The 19035-nt window shown below is 46.5% G+C and overlaps 1 protein-coding gene across 3 annotated transcripts in view; it reads left to right on the forward strand.

Annotated features, from left to right (window-relative positions):
* The window catches only part of NIPAL2 (NIPA like domain containing 2), an 85224-nt gene extending 66784 nt beyond the window's left edge, over nt 1–18440 (forward strand). For all 3 annotated transcript variants that reach the window (XM_074986886.1, XM_074986885.1, XM_074986887.1), the window contains exons 8-11: nt 5398–5486; nt 7452–7515; nt 9412–9506; nt 15887–18440. In XM_074986886.1, coding sequence (XP_074842987.1) covers nt 5398–5486; nt 7452–7515; nt 9412–9506; nt 15887–15981 — 343 coding nt within the window. In that variant the 3' untranslated portion in view covers nt 15982–18440. The remainder of the gene's footprint in view (nt 1–5397; nt 5487–7451; nt 7516–9411; nt 9507–15886) is intronic.
* Nucleotides 18441–19035: the final 595 nt, after the last annotated feature.

The raw sequence follows: 19035 nt of genomic DNA on the forward strand, positions 1-19035 counted from the left end.
AGAGGGGCCGTGCAACTGGGTTTCTTTTGAGTTTTCTCCAAGAAGTTGTACGTCTTTGAGAAATGATATTTGCTTGCTACCAAAGTGGCTTCCAAATGGGGCCCGGGTCGGTTTGTTGGAGTGGTTTCCAGGCATGCTGACCCCACAGGAATGGAACACAGAGAGGACATTTTGGCAGTGGCTGGTGCAGCAATGGGGGAATTGCATTGGTCCACTGGCATTAAGAAGCTGGATGCGTAGACTGGAGCTACTTCAATTTAACTTTTGCATTTGCAAACTGGCTTAAATAAATAAATGAGGAGAGTTGTTGTAGCTTCTGTGGCCACTTGCCTTATTCCTCTGGACTAAGCTCAGACCTCCTGCTTGCTTCCTCATTCAGATACATGCAGGTTATCGGGGCCTGATGCAAAGCCCAGTCAGTGGAAAGATAGACTAGCGACCAGCGGGAGCATGACCGCCTGGGAGCTGCAAACAGGACGCTGCTTACAGGGTAGTTTGCCTGGGAGAGAAGGTGAACCCCACCGAGAGCAATTGGGTCTGTTTTGTTTCCTGGGCTGTTTGATTATTTGAATTTGAATTTCAGTTACTGATCGATCTCAGTTACTTGTGGGTGAGGCTGACTGTTTTTTGAAGTTGAATTTCAGTTTCCTAGGCTGATTGTCTGTGTGCATTTGAATTTCTAAATCTGAATTTCAGTTTCCTAGGCTGATTGTCTGCTTGAATTTGAATTCCAGTTATTGTGGCCATGTGTGTTTGTGTGGGAGAGTGGGGGAAGAGAGCCCCTCCCCTTGTGACTTACCAGGGGTAGGAGGGACCAAAGGAAAGAAGGCTTCACAAGCCAGAGGCTAGCGACCAGCGGGAGCATGACCAGCTGGGAGCTGCAAACGGGAGTTTGCCTGGGAGTTCTCCTTTGCGGGGGGGGTGCCCCATATTATTTGATTTCTTTTTTTTATAGTTTTGTTTCTCTTCTGCTCTTCAAATCACCTCTAATATCTTCTGAGTGAATTCTCTGAAGAAAGGGAAAAATAATGGACAGTGACAAGTCTACTGACAAGTCAGCCGTTGTGATCTGCACTGCATGTGCTGTGCTTGTTTTCCTCCCAGAAGACAGAAGGGATTTTGTATGTACCAAGTGCAAGCTAGTTGCCATCTTGGAAGAAAAGTTTAGAGGAGCTGAGGTGCAAATATCGACCCTTTAGTCCATCAGAGAAGGTGAAGACTTTCTCAAAGAAGGCATCATTTAGTACTGCAGGCACCACAGGCTGAGCAACCGATGAGGGCAGTAGAAACCAAGGAAGAAAATTGGAAGCATGTGACCTCCAGGAGACAAAAGCCAATTCAGTTATCTCCAATTCCCATAGAGGTAAGCAGCTGCTTTCAAGCTCTCTGCATGGTTGATGTAGTGGGGAATGCTGTGGCAGAGACCTCTCAGAGAAGGGATCAGAAAACGACCCCACTGGCTGGAAGGCTTGGGATGAGTAGTCCTAGGGATGGCAGTTCTTCGATCACCACCCCCAAGAGAAGATGATGGGTGGTAGTGTTCGGTGACTCCCTTCTAAGAGGGACTGAGTCATCTATCTGCCATCCAGACCTGGAATCTTGGGAAGTTTGCTGCTTACCAGGAACTAGAATCCAAGATGTGACAGAGAGACTTTCAGAAATGATCAAACCTGAGGATTATTACCCCTTCCTACTTCTCCACGTAGGAACCAACAACCCAGCAAAGAACGATCTTGAGTGGATCACTGTAGATTATGCAACTCTGGGAAGGAAGATCAAAGAATATGGAGCACAAGTGGCATTTTCATCCATCCTCCTTGTTCAAGGAAGGGGTCCAGGTAGAGATCGTTCAATCGTGGAAGTAGGTGCATGGTTGCACAGGTGGCGTCAGAGAGGGGGATTTGGTTTCTTCGACCATGGGATTCTGTTTTGAGAGCATGGACTAATAAGAAATGACAGGATCCACCTAAAGAGAGGAAAGAGCATCTTTGTGGGCAGGCTTGCAACCCTGCTGAGGAGGGCTTTAAACAAGGTTCATCGGGGGGCAGTGACCCAAGCCCTGAGGTAAGTGTGGAGGGAAGAATGTCCAACAAGCGAGGACCATTCATTCGAAAAGAGAAGGTAGACCCATCAGCTTATTACCTAAAGTGTTTGTATATGAATGCAAGAAGCCTGGGAAACAAACAGGAGGAATTAGAGGCCCTGGCACAGTCAAAGAAGTATGAAGTGATTGGAATAATGGAGACTTGGTGGGATGAGTCACATAACTGGAGCACTGTCATAGAAGGGATAAACTGTTCAGGAAGGACAGGCAGGGGAGAAAAGGAGGAGGAGTTGCAATTGACGTGAGAGAGCAATGTGATTGTTCAGAGCTCCAGTTTATGGAGGGAGAAGAGACAGCTGAGTGTCTTTGGATTAAGCTTAGAAGCAGAAGCATCAGAGGTGATATAGTCTTTGGTGTCTGCTATAGGCCACCAGATCAGGTAGATGATGTAGACAAGAATTTCTTCAGACACCTAGGAGAAGGTTCCAAATCACAGGTGATGGTTCTTATGGGAGACTTTAATCACCCAGATATTTGTTGTGAGACCAATACAGCAGCACACAAACAGTCCAGGAAGTTTTTGGAGAATGTTCAGAATAGCTTCCTGGTAAAGTGCTGAAGGAACCAACCAGGGACCATGCACAGCTTTACCTGCTGTTCACAAACAGGGAAGAAATAGAAGTGTGTGGCAACCTGGGCTTCAGTGGTCATGAGATGGTAGATTTCAGGATTCTGTCAAAGGGAAGAAAGGTGAGCAGTAAAATACAGACCCTTGATTTCGGAAGAGCATACTTCAACTCCCTGAGAGAACTGATGAGCAGGATCCCCTGGGAAGCGAATATGACAGGGAAGGGAGTTCAGGAGAACTGGCAATATTTTAAAGGGGTCTTACTGAAAGCACAGGAACAAACCATCCCGATGTGCAGTAAGAAAAGCAAACATGGTAGGCGACCAGCTTGTCTTACCAGGGAAATACTTGGCAAGCTTAAACACAAAAATGATGTATATAAGAAGTGGAAACTTAGACGGATGAGTAAGGAGGGGCACAAATATATGGCTGGAGAACACCGGGGGCGGTAATCAGGAAAGCGAAAGCACAGTTGGGACTGCAGCTAGCAAGGAATGTGAAGGGCAACAAGAAGGGCTTCTAGAGGCATGTTAACAATAAGAGGGTTATCAGGGAGGGTGTGAGGCCATTACTGGGTGAGGGAGGTAACCTGGTGACAGATGATGTGGGAAAGGCTGAAGTACTCAAAGCTTTTTTTGCCTCAGTCTTCACGAACAAGGTCAGCTCCCCAACTACGGCACTAGGCAATGCAGAGTGGGAAGGAGGTGGGCAGCCCTCGGTGGGGAAAGAACAGGTTAAGAACTATTTAGAAAAGCTAGACGGACATAGGTCCATAGGTCCGGATTTAATGCATCCAAGGGTACTGAGGGAATTGACAGATGTCATTGCAGAGCCTTTAGCTATTATCTTTGAAAACGCGTGGAGATCGTGAGAGGTCCCAGATGATTGGAAAAAGGCAAATATAGTGTCTATCTTTTAAAAAAGGAAAGGAGGACAATCCAGGGAATTTTAGTCCTGTCGGCCTCACCTCAGTCCCCAGAAAAATCATGGAGGGAATCCTCAAGGGATCCATTTTGGAGCACTTGGAAGAGGGGAAAGTGATCAAAAGTAGCCAACATGGATTCACTAAGGGCAAGTCATGCCTGACCAATCTGATTAGCTTCTGTGATGAGATAAGTGTCTCTGTGGACATAGGGAAGTCAATGGATGTGATATACCTTGACTTTAGCAAAGCTTTTGCTACCGTCTCTCACGATATTCTTGCCCATAAGTTAAGGAAGTATGGATTGGATACATGGACTGTAAGATGGATAGAAAACTAGCTTGACAGATGGGCCAAACAGGTAGTGGTCAATGGCTCAGTGTCTGGTTGGCAGTGAGTTTCAAGTGGAGTACCCCAACGATCAGTTCTAGGGCCAGTACTGTTCAACATATTTATTAATGACCTGGATGAGGGGATGGATTGAACCCTCAGCAAATGTGTAGATGACACTAAGGTAGGGGGTCAGGTAGATACATTGGAGGATAGGAATAGGGTCCAGTGTGACCTAAACAAATTGGAGGATTGGGCTAAAAGAAATTTGATGAAGTTTAACAAGGACAAGTGCAGAGTCCTGCACTTGGGATGGAAGAATCCCAAGCACTGTTATAGGCTGGGAACCGATTGGGTAAGTAGCAGTGCAGCAGAAAAAGACCTGGGGATTACAGTGGGTGAGAGGCTGGATATGAGTCCACAGTGTGCCTTTGTAGCCAAGAAGGCTGATAGCAAAGGGGGTGAATTAGGAGAAGCATTTCCAGCAGATCTAGAGAAATTGTTATTCCCCTCTACTTGGTTCTGGTGAGGCCTCATCCAGAGTATTGCATCCAGTTCTGGGCCCCCAGTATGGCAAGGATATGAACATATTGGAGAGGGTTCAGCAGAGGGCTACGAAAATGATTAAGGGTGTGGAGCACATGACCTATGAGGAGACGCTGAGAGATTTGAGGTTATTTAGTTTGCAGAAGAGAAGACTGAGGGGTGATTTGATAGCAGTCTTCAACTTTCTGAAAGGGGAATCTAAAGAGGATGGAGAGAGTCTGTTTTCAATGGTGACAGATGGCAGGACGAGGAGCAATGGTGTGAAGTTACAGAGGTAGAAGTGTAAGCTGGATATTAGGAAAAACTTTTGGATATTAGGAAAAACTTCACCACGGAAGGGTGGTGAAGCACTGGAATGTGTTGCCAAGAGAAGTGGTGGAATCTCCATCTCTAGAGGTTTTTAAGCCCTGGCTTGACATAGTGATGGCTGGGATGATTAAGATGGGGTTGATCCTCCTTTAGGCAGGGAACTGGACTAGATGACCACCTGAGGTCCCTTCCAGTCCTAGAATTCTATGATTCTATGAAAGATTCCTGTGGACTTTGGAGGGCTTTGACTCAAGTTCTGAAAAGGGAAGAGGGTGTGTGGCTGAAGAGGCGAAATCTTAAGCCTTTTTATTCTATTTGGCATTTAACTGTGTCCCCCCCTGCTAGGTCCTACTCTGGTTAATAAGTAGGAATAATATGGCAGTCATGCATCTTTACTGTCCTTATTCAGAATTGAATTTGCATTGATTGTGTGCATCATCTTTTATCTTGCACTATTCCTTTGTGCTATGCAGGGTCAAAACCAGTATGTGTAGCTGCCGCAGACGCCCACTTCTTCCACACTTTTAGATGTTTTGATGTGACAGTATTAGACCTACTACTACACTTAGTGCACACCACATTTTGTATACAGGAGATGTAATAACTGTCTTCTTTTAGGTTGTTAAATCAAGCTATGGAGCTCTACAAAGCAACAGTCGTTGTGCCAATTAACTTTGTGTTCTTCACTACCAGTGCCATCCTTGCAGGTTTGGTTTTACTTTCTAATAAAAAAAAAGCACTTTTGAAGTAGCAAGATTGAATTCTCCTCTTACTATCAGGAATGCAAACAACTTTTATGCTCTCAGGCAGCTGGATTATGAGAGGTGTATATTTGGAAAATGATCATAAGTTCTAAATTTTGAAATAAAATTAAATATGATCAGATTCTAAGCTTTTCCTGTACAACACAGTGATGTACAGTTTTTATTCTGCTTTACTTGGGTATTAGGTACTGTCATTAGTGCTAGCCTCCTCTGGAAGTAGCATAAATGTGTTTACCATGTGCACATTGGTGTCTCCATATCCAAACTGGTAAAGTAATTTTAATAGTGTGGCAAGCTACTCAAATGACAGACAGCTGTGTTTTTTGTAGTACTTTGTGTATTATATTGCAGAAAGCCGAAATCCAGTTTAAGTGAAGGAAATAAAATACTCCAAAGGCCTTTTACATTTTATTCTGGGTGAGAACTTTGAACTTGATGTCATTAAAAAGAGACCGAAAATCTTGGAAATTGTGTGCACTGACAGAACAAGAGAGGAGAGAGCCTAAGACACTGACACAGGGGAAAAAACAAATTCTTCGGCAGCGAGTCTCTGAGCCTGTAAGCCTGGGTCGCTTGACTCAGGCTTGTGGAGTTAAAAGTAGCAGTGTAGGTAATCAGGCTCAAGCTGGATCCCAGGGTTAGAAATTATCAGAAACTTCTGTACTGCTATTTTAATTCCTGTAGCAGAAACCCATATCTGTTGACCCAGGCTCTGAGACTTACTGCAACATGTTTGTTTTTTTTTAAGGGCTGTCAATCGCAATTAACTTAAAAAAACTTTACAGTGCAAATATTTTAAAGCAACAATAATATAAAGTGGACACTGTTCACTTGGTATTCTGTGTTGTAATGGATATCAGTAATTTTGAAAATGTAGAAAACATCCAAAACATTTTAAATAAATTATATTCTATTGTTAACAATGAAATTAAAATGGCTATCGTGATTTTTAATAATATGACAGCCCTAAATTTTATGCATTTATTTTATTTATTGTACTGTATGCATACCCTAAGATGATGTGGCAGCAATAAGTCTAAATTATACAGCCATATTTATGACCTAAACATGCACGGGGACTGCCCTGTCATTCGGCTGCAGGAACTTCAATGTTCAGAACTTCCATTAATGCTAAAGGGAGTTCCATGCAGATTGCCTCAGCAGCTTTGGTAGAGCAGACCTGTTCTTTGTGACAGAGAGAAGAGCCTGGCCAAAGGGGTTGCACTGGTGTAAATGTATGAAGAGTTTGGTCCTGTGACTACTCATTTTAAAAGTTAGATTCTTATGCATCTATGTACAAATCTGCATCTGTTCAGTTAAACCTGCTGAAATCATACATACTCCTGTGTGACTTAAGAGGAGCTTAATGCAGTTTTAAATATGTTCCTAATTAACTAAGCTAAAACCAAATAAATCTGATTTAAACTTAAGGAAAAGTGGCCACAGCGCCTTTTGTATTAAATCCAGTTAAAACACCACTTATAATTAAATTGCTACAACTCACATGTAGACAAGCCCTCAGTCAGAGCCTGGCCTGACTAAGCACTGTGTAAGGGTCTATATGTAATTCAGCAATGTTTCATTTTTTAAAAATGTCTTTTGCACTTCACAAGGATATTCAGTTGTTGGCAATGTAAAATTTGACTGTACTGAACAATTAACAAGATAAGCAAGAGGTCCAAAGCAAGTAGAGAGAGCTCTTATCAGGTTATACGCTATCACTGTTTTCTAATAAAAACTCATAGATACCTGATATGGACATGTACTATGAACCCACCCAAAATATGAATTGATGTATTTGGGATTTTTTTCTGCTTCATCGTAACAAAACTTCTGACCTTGTCATGAGTAATTCACATCACTTGGAATTGTTCAAGATCTGCAGTTCTAGTTTTTGTCACATTCTAGGGATCATATTTTATCAGGAATTCCAAGGCGCAGCGCTGCTGAGTGTGTTCATGTTTCTGTTCGGGTAAGTGTATCTACTGAAAATCTGTGACAAAGTTTGTATTGAAATATCAGTTACCTTTCCAAACAAGTTTTCTGTTTCTCCTGAAGGAGAAACCTAGTCCACTGCTGTGTCAGGCACAAGCTGTTAGAGTAGGCTAATAGTTGTGCTTTGTTGTAAGGGCTTTTGTTTGAATCTGAAACTGTAAAAATATTATTAGCCATTTGTGTGTCCCTGTCTCCCAACCAATAGAATGAAAAACTCTTACCTGTTCCCTTTGTAAATGAGACAAATCATTGGCTGTTTTCCGTGAAAGGTCGGATTATGGTAGCGTGGCCACTGTGGGCCCTGAAGGGGTGTGGCCAAAGGCAAAAGGGACAGGGCCAAGGCCAGTGAGACCTTTGAACCGCCCAGACCATGGAATGGGCATCCCTCCTTTTCTCCCAGCCATGCAGAGTGGCATAGCAGCACTGCTGCCACACTTCAGAGGGGCCCAGAGCCAAAGTAGCAGTGTGCGCTCCGGGCCCCTTTGAAATGCTGGGCCCTGGCACAGCTGTTCCTCCACCTTCACCCTTGGCAGGCCCACATTACAGAGTGTGTACTGATTAGTGCTAGAAAAGTCCCTCCATGTTATCTTCTACCTGCGTGTCCTTCTGGTCTCTGCTGCTAGTACCCGGGGAATAGGCTTGGTTAGTTACACAGAGGGCCCTGTGCAGTAGCAGTAAATGCTTGAAGGGCAGCCGACCAGTCATGTAACCAAGTGAAACAGAGGCAGCTCCAGCTCCCTGAGAAGCTGTCGATGCAGACAAGTTTCAATGGTAGGTGAGACATCGTAGTTGTTGGGAATGGGATACTTAACACACATGTGAAAAAAGAGTCCCCAGAGTTTTTAATCGGAGGTATGGCCTTAGTGTGGTCAAGCACATGGAATTGACAATTGCACGTGACCATGCATGCTACAGCAAGGACTGAGACAAGCCCTAGCACTGTTAAGGGCTTGTGTGACTGGCAGTGTTGATAGTGAAAGTGGTAGAAAATGAAGATAAATCAGATGCACACACAGCAGGCAAGATGTAGGGATGTTGTGTACAGCCTTGGATGGACACAGGACACTTGCCAAGCAGCTCAAAATCACTGCTGGCCAGAACCCTGCTTCTGAGGGCCAGAAGTCAAATGAGCAAAACAGAGGTTTGCAGAAATGTAGCACTTTAAAGACTAACAAAATGATTTATTTGGTGATGATGAGCTTCCATGGGACAGACCCACTGGATCTGATTAAAGTGGGTCTGTCCCACAAAAGCTCATCACCAAATAAATCATTTTGTTAGTCTTTAAAGTGCTACATTATTGCTGCTTTGTTTTGTTGGAGTACAGACTAGCATGACTAGTTCTCTGTTACAAAACAAAAGTCTGTGTAGGTGAGATTTTTTTCATTTGGTTGTAACCTGAGTTAATTGATGATCTGTTTCACTGTCCACGTTAGTCTAGATACTCCACAAACAATTGTTCTGCCATGCAGATGTGTTTTCCTTGTCGCTTAGTTTGAGGGTCAGCTTACTTTTCTCACATAAGTAGTTCCTTTGAAGTGAGTGCTGCTAGGTGCGTGAGTAAGGCAAGCGACCTTTGAAACCCCACAGGAATCTATGAAATGTTGAGGGATTGCTGAGAATATAATTTGGTCCCCTTCCACAGCCAGGACATAGCCCTATGGACTTACCCATGCAAGTCCTAGCTGGCTGGCCTAGGCCAGCTGCAATATTTTGTTTGCTGTTTAGACATATGCACTTACCCCAGTCATGGAAAAAATGGAGCAGGTCGGACATAGAAACTGTTGGGGGAATAACATGGAAACCCAGGACAAGATCCACACTTCAAATGCAATGAGCTATTTCTAAACTTATTTTCACAATGCTTTTGTAGGTGTCTCCTGTCAGTTCTTGGTGTGTTTGTAATAACACGAAATCGAGAAGAGGAGCATTTGCACGTTCCTTATGTTGACTGTGGACACATTCCTGGTAAGTATGGTTTTGGAAGCCCTTTGTCAAATATTTGCCATTCATCTATGTTTAAATGTCTAAAAGCATCAGGTAATGGAGTGGGGGATGAATGGGGAAAATTAAAGCAGAAATGTCATCCAATCATATTTAATGAACGTACTTTTTCCTCCATGTCTCCTCCTATTTCCAGTTGATTTTTTCAAAATTTTTAAAAATTACCTCTTCTTCGAGTGGTCCCCGTGGGTGCTCCACAATAGGTGTTGGGCTCGCCCGGCGCCGCAGATCGGAAATCTTCCAGCAGTTTCTCCTGGATCGTGCATGCGCCGGCGCACGCCGCTCCCCTGCGTGCCCCTGGCCACGTGCACGATCCGGTCCCGCCAGTTCCTTCTCAACCGCCATCGGCTGCAGACAGAATCCGCTCAGGCTAAGGCCAGAGTCAGATTAGATAGTTGTTTTCTACATGTAATTTGGTGTTTTTTGGTTACTAAAAAAAAAAAGAGAGACAAAGCAAAAACAAAGAAAATATCAGCAAAAAAAAGAAGAGAGGAGCGGAGAAGAGAAGAGCGGACATGAAGGCCATTTAGGCCGCCCGCTGCCCCGCAGGCCGGTGATCGCTATTTGGGGTGGAAAGGCACGGATTAAGTGCTAAGTACCTTATTAACAGTAAAGGACTCACCGCAATGGCCTCTTCAGGTTTTAAAAAGCGTGAGTCATGCCGCGAAGATATGCCGGCCTCCGATGGGCATAGCTAATGCATCCGCTGCCTGGGGGAATCACACGTTACCCAGAAGTGTTCTCACTGTGCTAAGCTCACAGCCAGGGCCAGAAAGGACAGAGAGATGAGGCTTAAAATGCTCTTGTTCGATAAGGCTCTCCAGCCGGACTTGCCGGAGAACCCTCACCCAGAAGGGCCCTCTGGGTTGCATAAAAGGAAGGCAGCTTCTCTGACCCCCTCGGTGCAGAAATGGAGGAAACTCCCCAGCTCGATCCTTGCCGGCGGGTTCAGCGAGCAGGACGAGCAGCACACACATCCCCCAACCGCAAACTCAGGCGTGCAGCAGCGCACGTGGCAGAGGCTGAGCCTCTGGTTACACAACAGCCGGCACGCGCGGTGCCCAGAGCATCAGCGAGGCAAGCGCCGGACTCGGTGGCACCACTGCAGGTGGCACCGGCCCCCATGGCACCAACGGTGCAGGGGCACCAGGCACGGAGCCTGCAGGTGCCGGAGGAAGCTACCCATGCAGCACCACAGCTGATTGTGCTGAGCGCGGCGCCGACAGCGGGGCCGAGATCCCTGGCACGGGAGGGGGCGGTGCCAGCCCCGCAGGGGAGGGGCAAGGCGAAATCAAAAACCCGGCACCGCAGCCCATCTCCGGATAGGGCTGTGCTGCTGTTAGCACCAAGCCCTCCCCCTGTGATGCACACGCCGCACCAAAGGCCTGTGTCTCCACCGACTTATCCAGAACCTCCTTCTCCATTCCTCCAACCAACGTCACCATGGCTTGGGCCACCTTCACCATTTCTGGAAGTGGATCCCCTGGAATACTATCACAAGCCAGTTTCACCTCTATCTGTGTCGTCGCGGAGGTCTCGCTCTCCCAGACATCGGGGGCACACACTCCGTGGGTGGTCTAGGTCTCCATCCCTGGACACTTGCCCATGCTGCCATGGTCGTCCTTATCATGTTGGACACAGACATCATAGGCCTACATCCAGGGGCAGGTCCCCCCCGGCCGCTCAATACCCCCGTGGACACTCTCGATCAGGGACGGAAACACAGTTGTCTCAAGGGGAGTTAGTTTTAGAACCCCGAGACTTTCCTTCACAATCCTCCAGGGAGCAAGTGTATCATTGACCACAGGAGCCTGAGGGTTCGAGGGAGGTTTACCCCAGTGGTTCCTCCTCATCCTCCCCAGGTGAGGCCATGGCCCCCGGGGATGTCTACTCCCCGGATGACCTTAAACAATTTCAGGAGCTATTTAACAGGGTAGCTTTCACGCAAGACATTCAAACGGCAGAGGTACAGGAGAAACATCACAAACTCCTGAAAAATCTGAGACCCCCGGCTTCATCCAAAATTGCTATTCCACTGGATGAAGCCATTATGGAGTCAGCCACTACCATATGGCAGACTCCAGCCTCTATCCCGCCTACGAACAAGAGAGCGGATAAGAAGTACTTCGTCCCAGCAAAGGGCATGGAGTTCCTTTTTAGTCACCCACAACCAAATTCTTTGGTGGTCAAATCGTCTCAGCAGAGGTCGAAGTCTTCTCAGTACAAATCAGGGGGATCGGACAAAGATGCTAAGAAGCTAGAGCTGTTTGACAGGAAGGTATATTCCTCTTCTACCCTGCTATTGAGAATGGCAAATAATGCGGCACACCAAGCAAACCATAATTTTGATAATTACTCCAGGCTTACTCCCCTCATGGATTCACTTCCAGAAGACAAAAAGCCAGTGTTAAAGGTGATTGTTCAAGAGGGCTACGCAGCATCGCGGACGGGAGTCCAGATTGCCCTGGACATGGCGGATACGGCGGCACGTTCGACGGCTACAGCAGTGGTCATGCGTAGAGAATCCTGGCTCCAGACGTCTGGTATCCCTAGGGACCTACAGGCGAAGATCGTGGACCTTCCCTTTGATTACACAAAAGGTGTTTGCAGACTCAACCGACTCGGTCCTCCACTCCAGTAAGGACTCGAGAGCTACACTTAGAACCTCGGCCATTTATACTCCCCCATACAGGAAGAAAAAATTTTATCCTCAGCAAAGACACTACGCTTACCAACCACAGCGTGCTCAATATCAACGAGGCTACAACCAAGGGCGCCGTCAACAGCAGCAGCAGTACAGAACTCCCAGACGCCGTTCTCAACAAAGCCGTACGCCCTCGGGACAGGCCCAAAGGCAACAAGTTTGATGGGTATGTCGGAGGCTGCACTATCAATACCATCGCTCAATGCCACTCTCATTTCATGTTCTATCATCGCCTCAGACCATTCCATTCCCAATGGCAAAAGATCACCACAGACAAATGGGTGCTGGAGATCATAGCCACGGGTTACACGATCCCCTTCCAGTCGCTCCCGCCGACGAAGCCTCCCCCCAAGCCTCACCTCAGGGACATTGCCCACGAGGTGAGGCTCAAGCAGGAGGTGGATCACCTTATATTCATAGGGGCAGTGGAAAGAGTGCCGGAAGAATTCCAGGGGAAAGGATTTTATTCACGCTACTTCCTAACAGAGAAGAAAACAGGAGGCTGGAGGCCCATCTTAGATCTTCAGGGCCTCAACCGTTACTTGCGCAAGCAACATTTTCGGATGATCACAGTTGCCTCAATACTCACGGCACTGGACGATGGAGACTGGTTTGCAGCCCTCGACTTACAAGATGCTTACTTTCATATAACAATCCACCCAGCACACAGACGCTTCCTCCGCTTCATGGTCGGCAAGGAGCACTTCCAGTACAGGGTTCTTCCGTTTGGCCTCTCCTTGGCCCCCAGAGTCTTTACCAAAACCCTGGCAGTGGTGTCAGCCTACCTGCACAGAGGGGGTGTTTATTTTACCATATCTGGACGACTGCCTGCTGAAAGGGGCCTCAAAGGCAGAGGTCTTACACATGATATGAGTCACAGCGGACACGTTTTCTTCGCTGGGCCTAGTTATCAACCTTGCAAAGTCAAAGACCAAACCCACACAAGATATAGAGTTCATAGGGGCACACACAAACTCTATCACAGCAAGGGTCTACCTACCTGACGCCTGCTTCCGCGCCATCAGTTCGCTGGTGCAAGTCATCACATACAGCCCCACGGTGCCGGTCTTAACGTGCTTACAGCTGCTGGGCCACGTGGCGGCAGCGACATTTGTGGTACAGAATGCCAGGTTACACGTGCGAAGCCTGCAGCATTGGCTGGCGAGCGTTTACAAACCGGCATCCCACACTGTGCACAGGGTGGTGTTGCCCATGACAGAGGTCCGCAGATCCCTGGCGTGGTGGGAAAACCCCAAGAATCTGCTAGTGGGGGTTCCCTTTCACCAACCACAAATTTCTATTTTTCTTACTACCGATGCCTCCCACATAGGATGGGGAGCGCACATCGGCGACAAGGTGACGCATGGGCTATGGTCCCCTGTGGAACAGACACTGCACACAAACATACTGGAGCTCAGAGCAGTGTTCAACGCCTGCAAACATTTTCAAGATTACCTACATGGCAAAGTAGTCGAGATCAATACCGACAATACCTCTACTATGTTTTACATCAATCGACAAGGAGGAGCACGATCCTGTGCCCTCTGTGCGGAAGCAGTCCGATTGTGGAACTGGTGCATCGCCAACAACATAACGTTGAAAGCCTCGTACTTGCCGGGCGCTCACAATGTGAAAGCACATCAGCTAAGCAGGCGCTTCGCACTCACGCACGAATGGCAGATCCGCTCCGATCTGCTACGGCGCATTTTTCGTGCGTGGGGGTTTCCCCAGATCGATCTGTTTGCCACCCAGTACAACAAGAAGTGTCCCCAGTACTTCTCCAGGGCAGGAGTGGGGCGGGGGCCCCTGGGGGACGCATTCCTGATTTCATGGAGGGGCCCCCTACTTTACGCGTTTCCCCACACAGCGATTATCCACAAGGTCTTGCAGAAAGCCAGAAGGGAGAGAGCTCTCATGATACTCATAGTCCCAACTTGGGATCAGCAGCAATGGTTTCCCTTGCTTCTGTGCATGTCAGACTGCCCACTGCTCCCTCTACCGGTGGCGCCGGACTTACTCACGCAGGCTTAGGGGTCCATAGTGCACCTGCACCCTCAGGGTCTGCATCTACATGGCTAATCCATGGCTCAGCTCCTTAGAGAGCATGTGTACGGAGGGAGTACAACAAGTCCTGGAATGTAGCCGAAGGACCTCCACCAGGAAGACTTACAAGCAGAAATGGACTCGATTCACAGCCTGGTGTTCCGCCAAGCAGTTAGCTCCCCTTGACGTTCCTATGCCTGTAATACTAGAATACTTATTGGACCTCAAGAGAGGCGGGCTTTCTCTATCCTCGCTAAAGGTCCACCTCGCCGCTATATCAGCCTTTCGGCATACATCGAAAGGGCCCACAGTATTCGTCCATCCTATCGTTACCAGGTTCTTGAAGGGGCTGGTAAACCTGTACCCCCCTCGGAAACCACTTCCACCATCATGGAATTTGGACTTGATGCTCAGCACGCTATCGGGTCCACCTTTTGAACCATTAGCCACAGTTCCCCTACGTCTCCTTACGATAAAAACAACCTTCCTCCTTGCAATTACGTCAGCCCGCAGGGTGAGCTCGCTCGCAGCAGTGATGGCAACGCCGCCCTGCACAGTATTCTCAAAGGAGGCGGTAACCTTAAGGCTGCACCCAGCCTTTGTTCCAAAAGTTGCTTCGGAGTTCCATCTTAACGAACTGATAGTTTTACCCTCGTTTTACCCGAAGCCTCACAGCTCCAGCAAGGAGGCACGCCTGCATCTCCTGGATGTGAGGAGGGCGTTGGCCTTCTACATAGACAGAACTAAGTCCTTCCGGAAAACGGACAGGCTTCTAGTCTCTCTTGCTCCCAGATCAAAAGGAGAAGGTCTCTCTTCACAGAGAATCTCAAAGCACATTGTGTCCTGTATAAAAATGTGCTACAAGCTTCGAAAGACTCCTTTGCTGGCCCTGCCCAGGGCTCACTCCACCAGGGTGGTGGCGGTGTCAACAGCCTTCTTCAAGGGCATCGCGTTAAAAGACAGCTGTAGAGCAGCGACCTGGTCATCCTACGACACCTTCACCAAGCATTATGCCCTACATCGGGTATTCAAAGAGGATACCCGTCTGTCGACAGCAGTCCTCTCGGGGGCAAGCTGCACATAAACCAATTACCCACCTCCTTAGTTGGGTTACTGCTGTGTAGTCACCTATTGTGGAGCACCCACGGGGACCACTCGAAGAAGAAAGAGAAGTTACTCACCTGTAGTAACGATGGTTCGTCGAGATGTGTCCCCGTGGGTGCTCCACCACCCGCCCATCCTCCCCGCTTCGGATCTCTGTCTAGTGTTTTTCAGGAGCATTCGAGGCGGTTGGTCAAGGAACTGGCGGGACCGGATTGTGCACGTGGCCTGGGGCGTGCAGGGGAGCGGCACACGCCGGCGCATGCGCAATCCAGGAGAAACGGCTGGAAGATTTCCGATCTGTGGCGCCGGGCGAGCCCGACACCTATTGTGGAGCACCCACGGGGACACATCTCGAAGAACCATCATTACTACAGGTGAGTAACTTCTCTTTCTGAAGTGTTGCCACAATCTCCTAAAGGGAAACAAAAGCCTTTAATGCGGGGGGGGGGGAAGGATTGTGGGGTTTTTTCATTATTTTTCCCCCTTCCCACAGGAAAAAAAACAATTGGTAACATTCAGCCAGATGCAAACAGCTTATCCTATGGCACATTGCATGGTGAAGATGACTGGACGAGTGCTCAGAGCTAAGAGCAGCTGAAACGCCCCTTAAAAAGAAGAACTCTCTATCATTGACATCCTATTCAGCACCCCTTGTTCAGTGCCTGTACTCAGTATGTGCATCATGTTATTTTATGTTGCGAACTGTTACTATAATTTAAGTATCCTTTAGTATCCTCCACCTATCACAAATGTGTTAGAGTGAGGAGGACTATTAGGCTTGGAAAAAAACTAGTAACTTTTAAATGGATGTGCACGATTTCCTAGCAAAATACCTCTTACTGGTGAGTTTGGGCCAGGTTTTAAAAGGTATTCAGACACCTAAAGAGCCAGACAGAGACATACAGTGAGATTTTTTTTAAATCATCCTTTCTGCATTTCTAGGTGCTTAATACCTTTAAAATCAGTCATCAAAATATAGTTTGTTTCTCTGTAAGCATGAGATGGGAGAAATTCTGCTTTCCTTATTCCTATAGCTAGTGCCAAGGAGCTACACATATGAGTAAGGTGAGTGGGATTTGTTCCTGTACATAAATATGGATGCATACACTTGGTATGTGATTTATGCTGAGATATGGGAAGAAGCTCGGCATTCTAAACTCTTCCAGAGGAGCCATCTGGGAGGGGAGCTTGTGCCTGTCCTATTGGATTGGAGCACCAAGCAGCTATTCCAGTGTAGTCCATTCTGAGACTCTCCCCTTCCCCACATCATTAGAAAATGCAAGTTTTTGATGAGGGTTTTGAAGACGATGCACATTATTCCACACAGGAATATTGATCCTACAGTCTTTCACTCCCACATCATTTTCATTGATTTCTCTTTTTTTCCAGCTTATGCACACTGTTGCAAAAAGGGAGCCAATCTCCACTGCTGTTGTACCTGGAATAGACTAAGGTAGAAAAAAGGGGAATTCAGTATATGGGGTCCAAGCCATGAAGTCAATGAAAATTTTGTGCGAGTAGAAACTGTAGGATCAGATTACGAAAGATAAGCCACTGGGATTTTTTTTTCTTTCCTTCCTAAAAAGATTTTGCTGCATTAAGCTACATAGTCAGTCCTAGCAGCAGCCTGTTATGCAGCCTGAGTGTGGGACTCTGTCAGAAAGTCATAATCCTACTTTAGCTGCTGATTCATGGGAGAAAGTGACGTATGGCCGTAGGAAGCTACACAGCCAAGTTTCTGCATCTGTTTCTTTGGTACTGATCTACCTCACGGTCATGTTGTGAGGATTAGCTGAAATGTTTTTGGTGGGGTGAGCAGGAAAAGAGAAGAACTTTATTTGTGCTGTGTTACTATTTGAGCCTTGCACAAAATACTTTTGCTCTTTTGAGGCAAATTCAGTAACGGGTACATGTCATCTGTCATATGCAACCAGCTTCAGTGAGCTCAGCTGAAATTTCCCCTTTTAAACCCACTGTTTTTGTAATTCTTTAATTTTAGAAGAGATCCAGTCAAAATTATGTCACTCGTTTAACACTGTGATTTGTTTATTAGACATGTTGAAGTACACAGAGAATTGTACGGTTTGCTGTACATTAATCTCCTCACAGCCATGATTCAGGGATTTTTTTTTATTGATGATTTAAGACTTCTCAAATTGGGATAGAGCCTTTTACCCATGGATTCAGTGCTGACATACGCCTTTTCTATTAGGGCTGGAGGACGTCCCCCTTCTGTATCTCTCAGATGCCCAACAAGTCCACCAGGGTTGTTAACAGGTCTTCCTCTGGTCAAAATGCTGATTTTTGTAAACACCCCCTAAAGAATCAAAAGGGCACTAATTGAATTTTTGTTTCCTTATACCTCATCTCTAAACACCCTTTTTATCTCTCAAGTGAAAATGTGTGCACTAAAGATGGAAATAGGAAGTCTGTAACTTTCGCTGCTGTTATTTACTAGAAATATTATTTTTAAGGATTGGTAGCAGAGGCCTCTCTGAAATCTGTTTCCACAATTCAGGAGGGGTGAAGGAGGAAGGTCTCCCAAGGTTTTCTAGTGGCAGTAGGAACTGAATGCAAATTTGCTGAGTAAATTCATTATTTTAAAAGTACTGTAATTTTGTGTGACACTTTACCTCCTTTGGACAGTTTAATAAATAATAAAATGATGCTCTGTAGATGGGGAAGGGTCACTTTGGGTGTAAAATTAACTGTAATGGAAATTGATATATGGATTGAGGTTTCTAGAAGCTGTTGATGCATAATTACACAATTAACAATGGTCATCAGACGTGGTATAGAAACTTAGGCACATTTCAATCAAGCTATGTAAGTTCACATTACACTGTTGTAATATATGTAATGGGTATTCACTATTACTGTGTAAAAATAAATGTATCAGTTTCACTTTGTTTAGAATCGGCTTCTAAACATGTCAGATTGAACTAGTGGTGTTTAGGTTGCAAACATGCTGGAGGAGTGTTTGTTACAACATAAACCTTTTCACTGGACTCTAAACAGTAGGTACAATATGAAGAAATAAATAGAAAGGTGGCCCAAAGTCACGGCCTCTGCAGCGTCTACTTTGTAAGTCTGACAAAACAGAACCAGCAGAATTGATTCAACCCTTGTTCAGGCCAGGCAAAGGGGGCAGTTACCCACAGGCCTCTTTTGAAGTCCTGCGGCAGTGCTGCTCCCTGCATCGTATGACTGTGAGGGAGTGGGGAGAGCCCACCACCACAGTCCAGGTGGTGCTGAGGACTGACTGCTCCAGGCCCCTCCCCTTCTTCCATTGACCTCACCCCTTCCAGGGCACCCCCTCCCACCTTGTCCCAGGGGCCAGCAGCAGCTGTCGGCTCTGCTGCCCTTGTTACCCTGCTGATAACTATGGAGGTAAAAGCCAGACCTTTAGCTAGAGTTATGGGACTGGAAACAAGAATTTCTGAATTGTAACCATGGCTCTGCCACTGGTCTGTGTGGGACTGAAGTTTTCTGAAGTGCAAGGTGCACAGTGGTGGGTGGTTACATGGACATGATTGGAAAGCTCAGCCTCTTATGTTTGTTTATAACTTTCCTGAAAATGGATGGTGCATCATCAATCAACTTTGAGGATCAGATTGCCCAGTCTAGGTCCATTTTGTGTCA

The sequence above is a fragment of the Carettochelys insculpta genome, chromosome 2 (assembly GCF_033958435.1).
Source record: "Carettochelys insculpta isolate YL-2023 chromosome 2, ASM3395843v1, whole genome shotgun sequence".
In the NCBI taxonomy this organism is placed as follows: Eukaryota; Metazoa; Chordata; order Testudines; family Carettochelyidae; genus Carettochelys; species Carettochelys insculpta.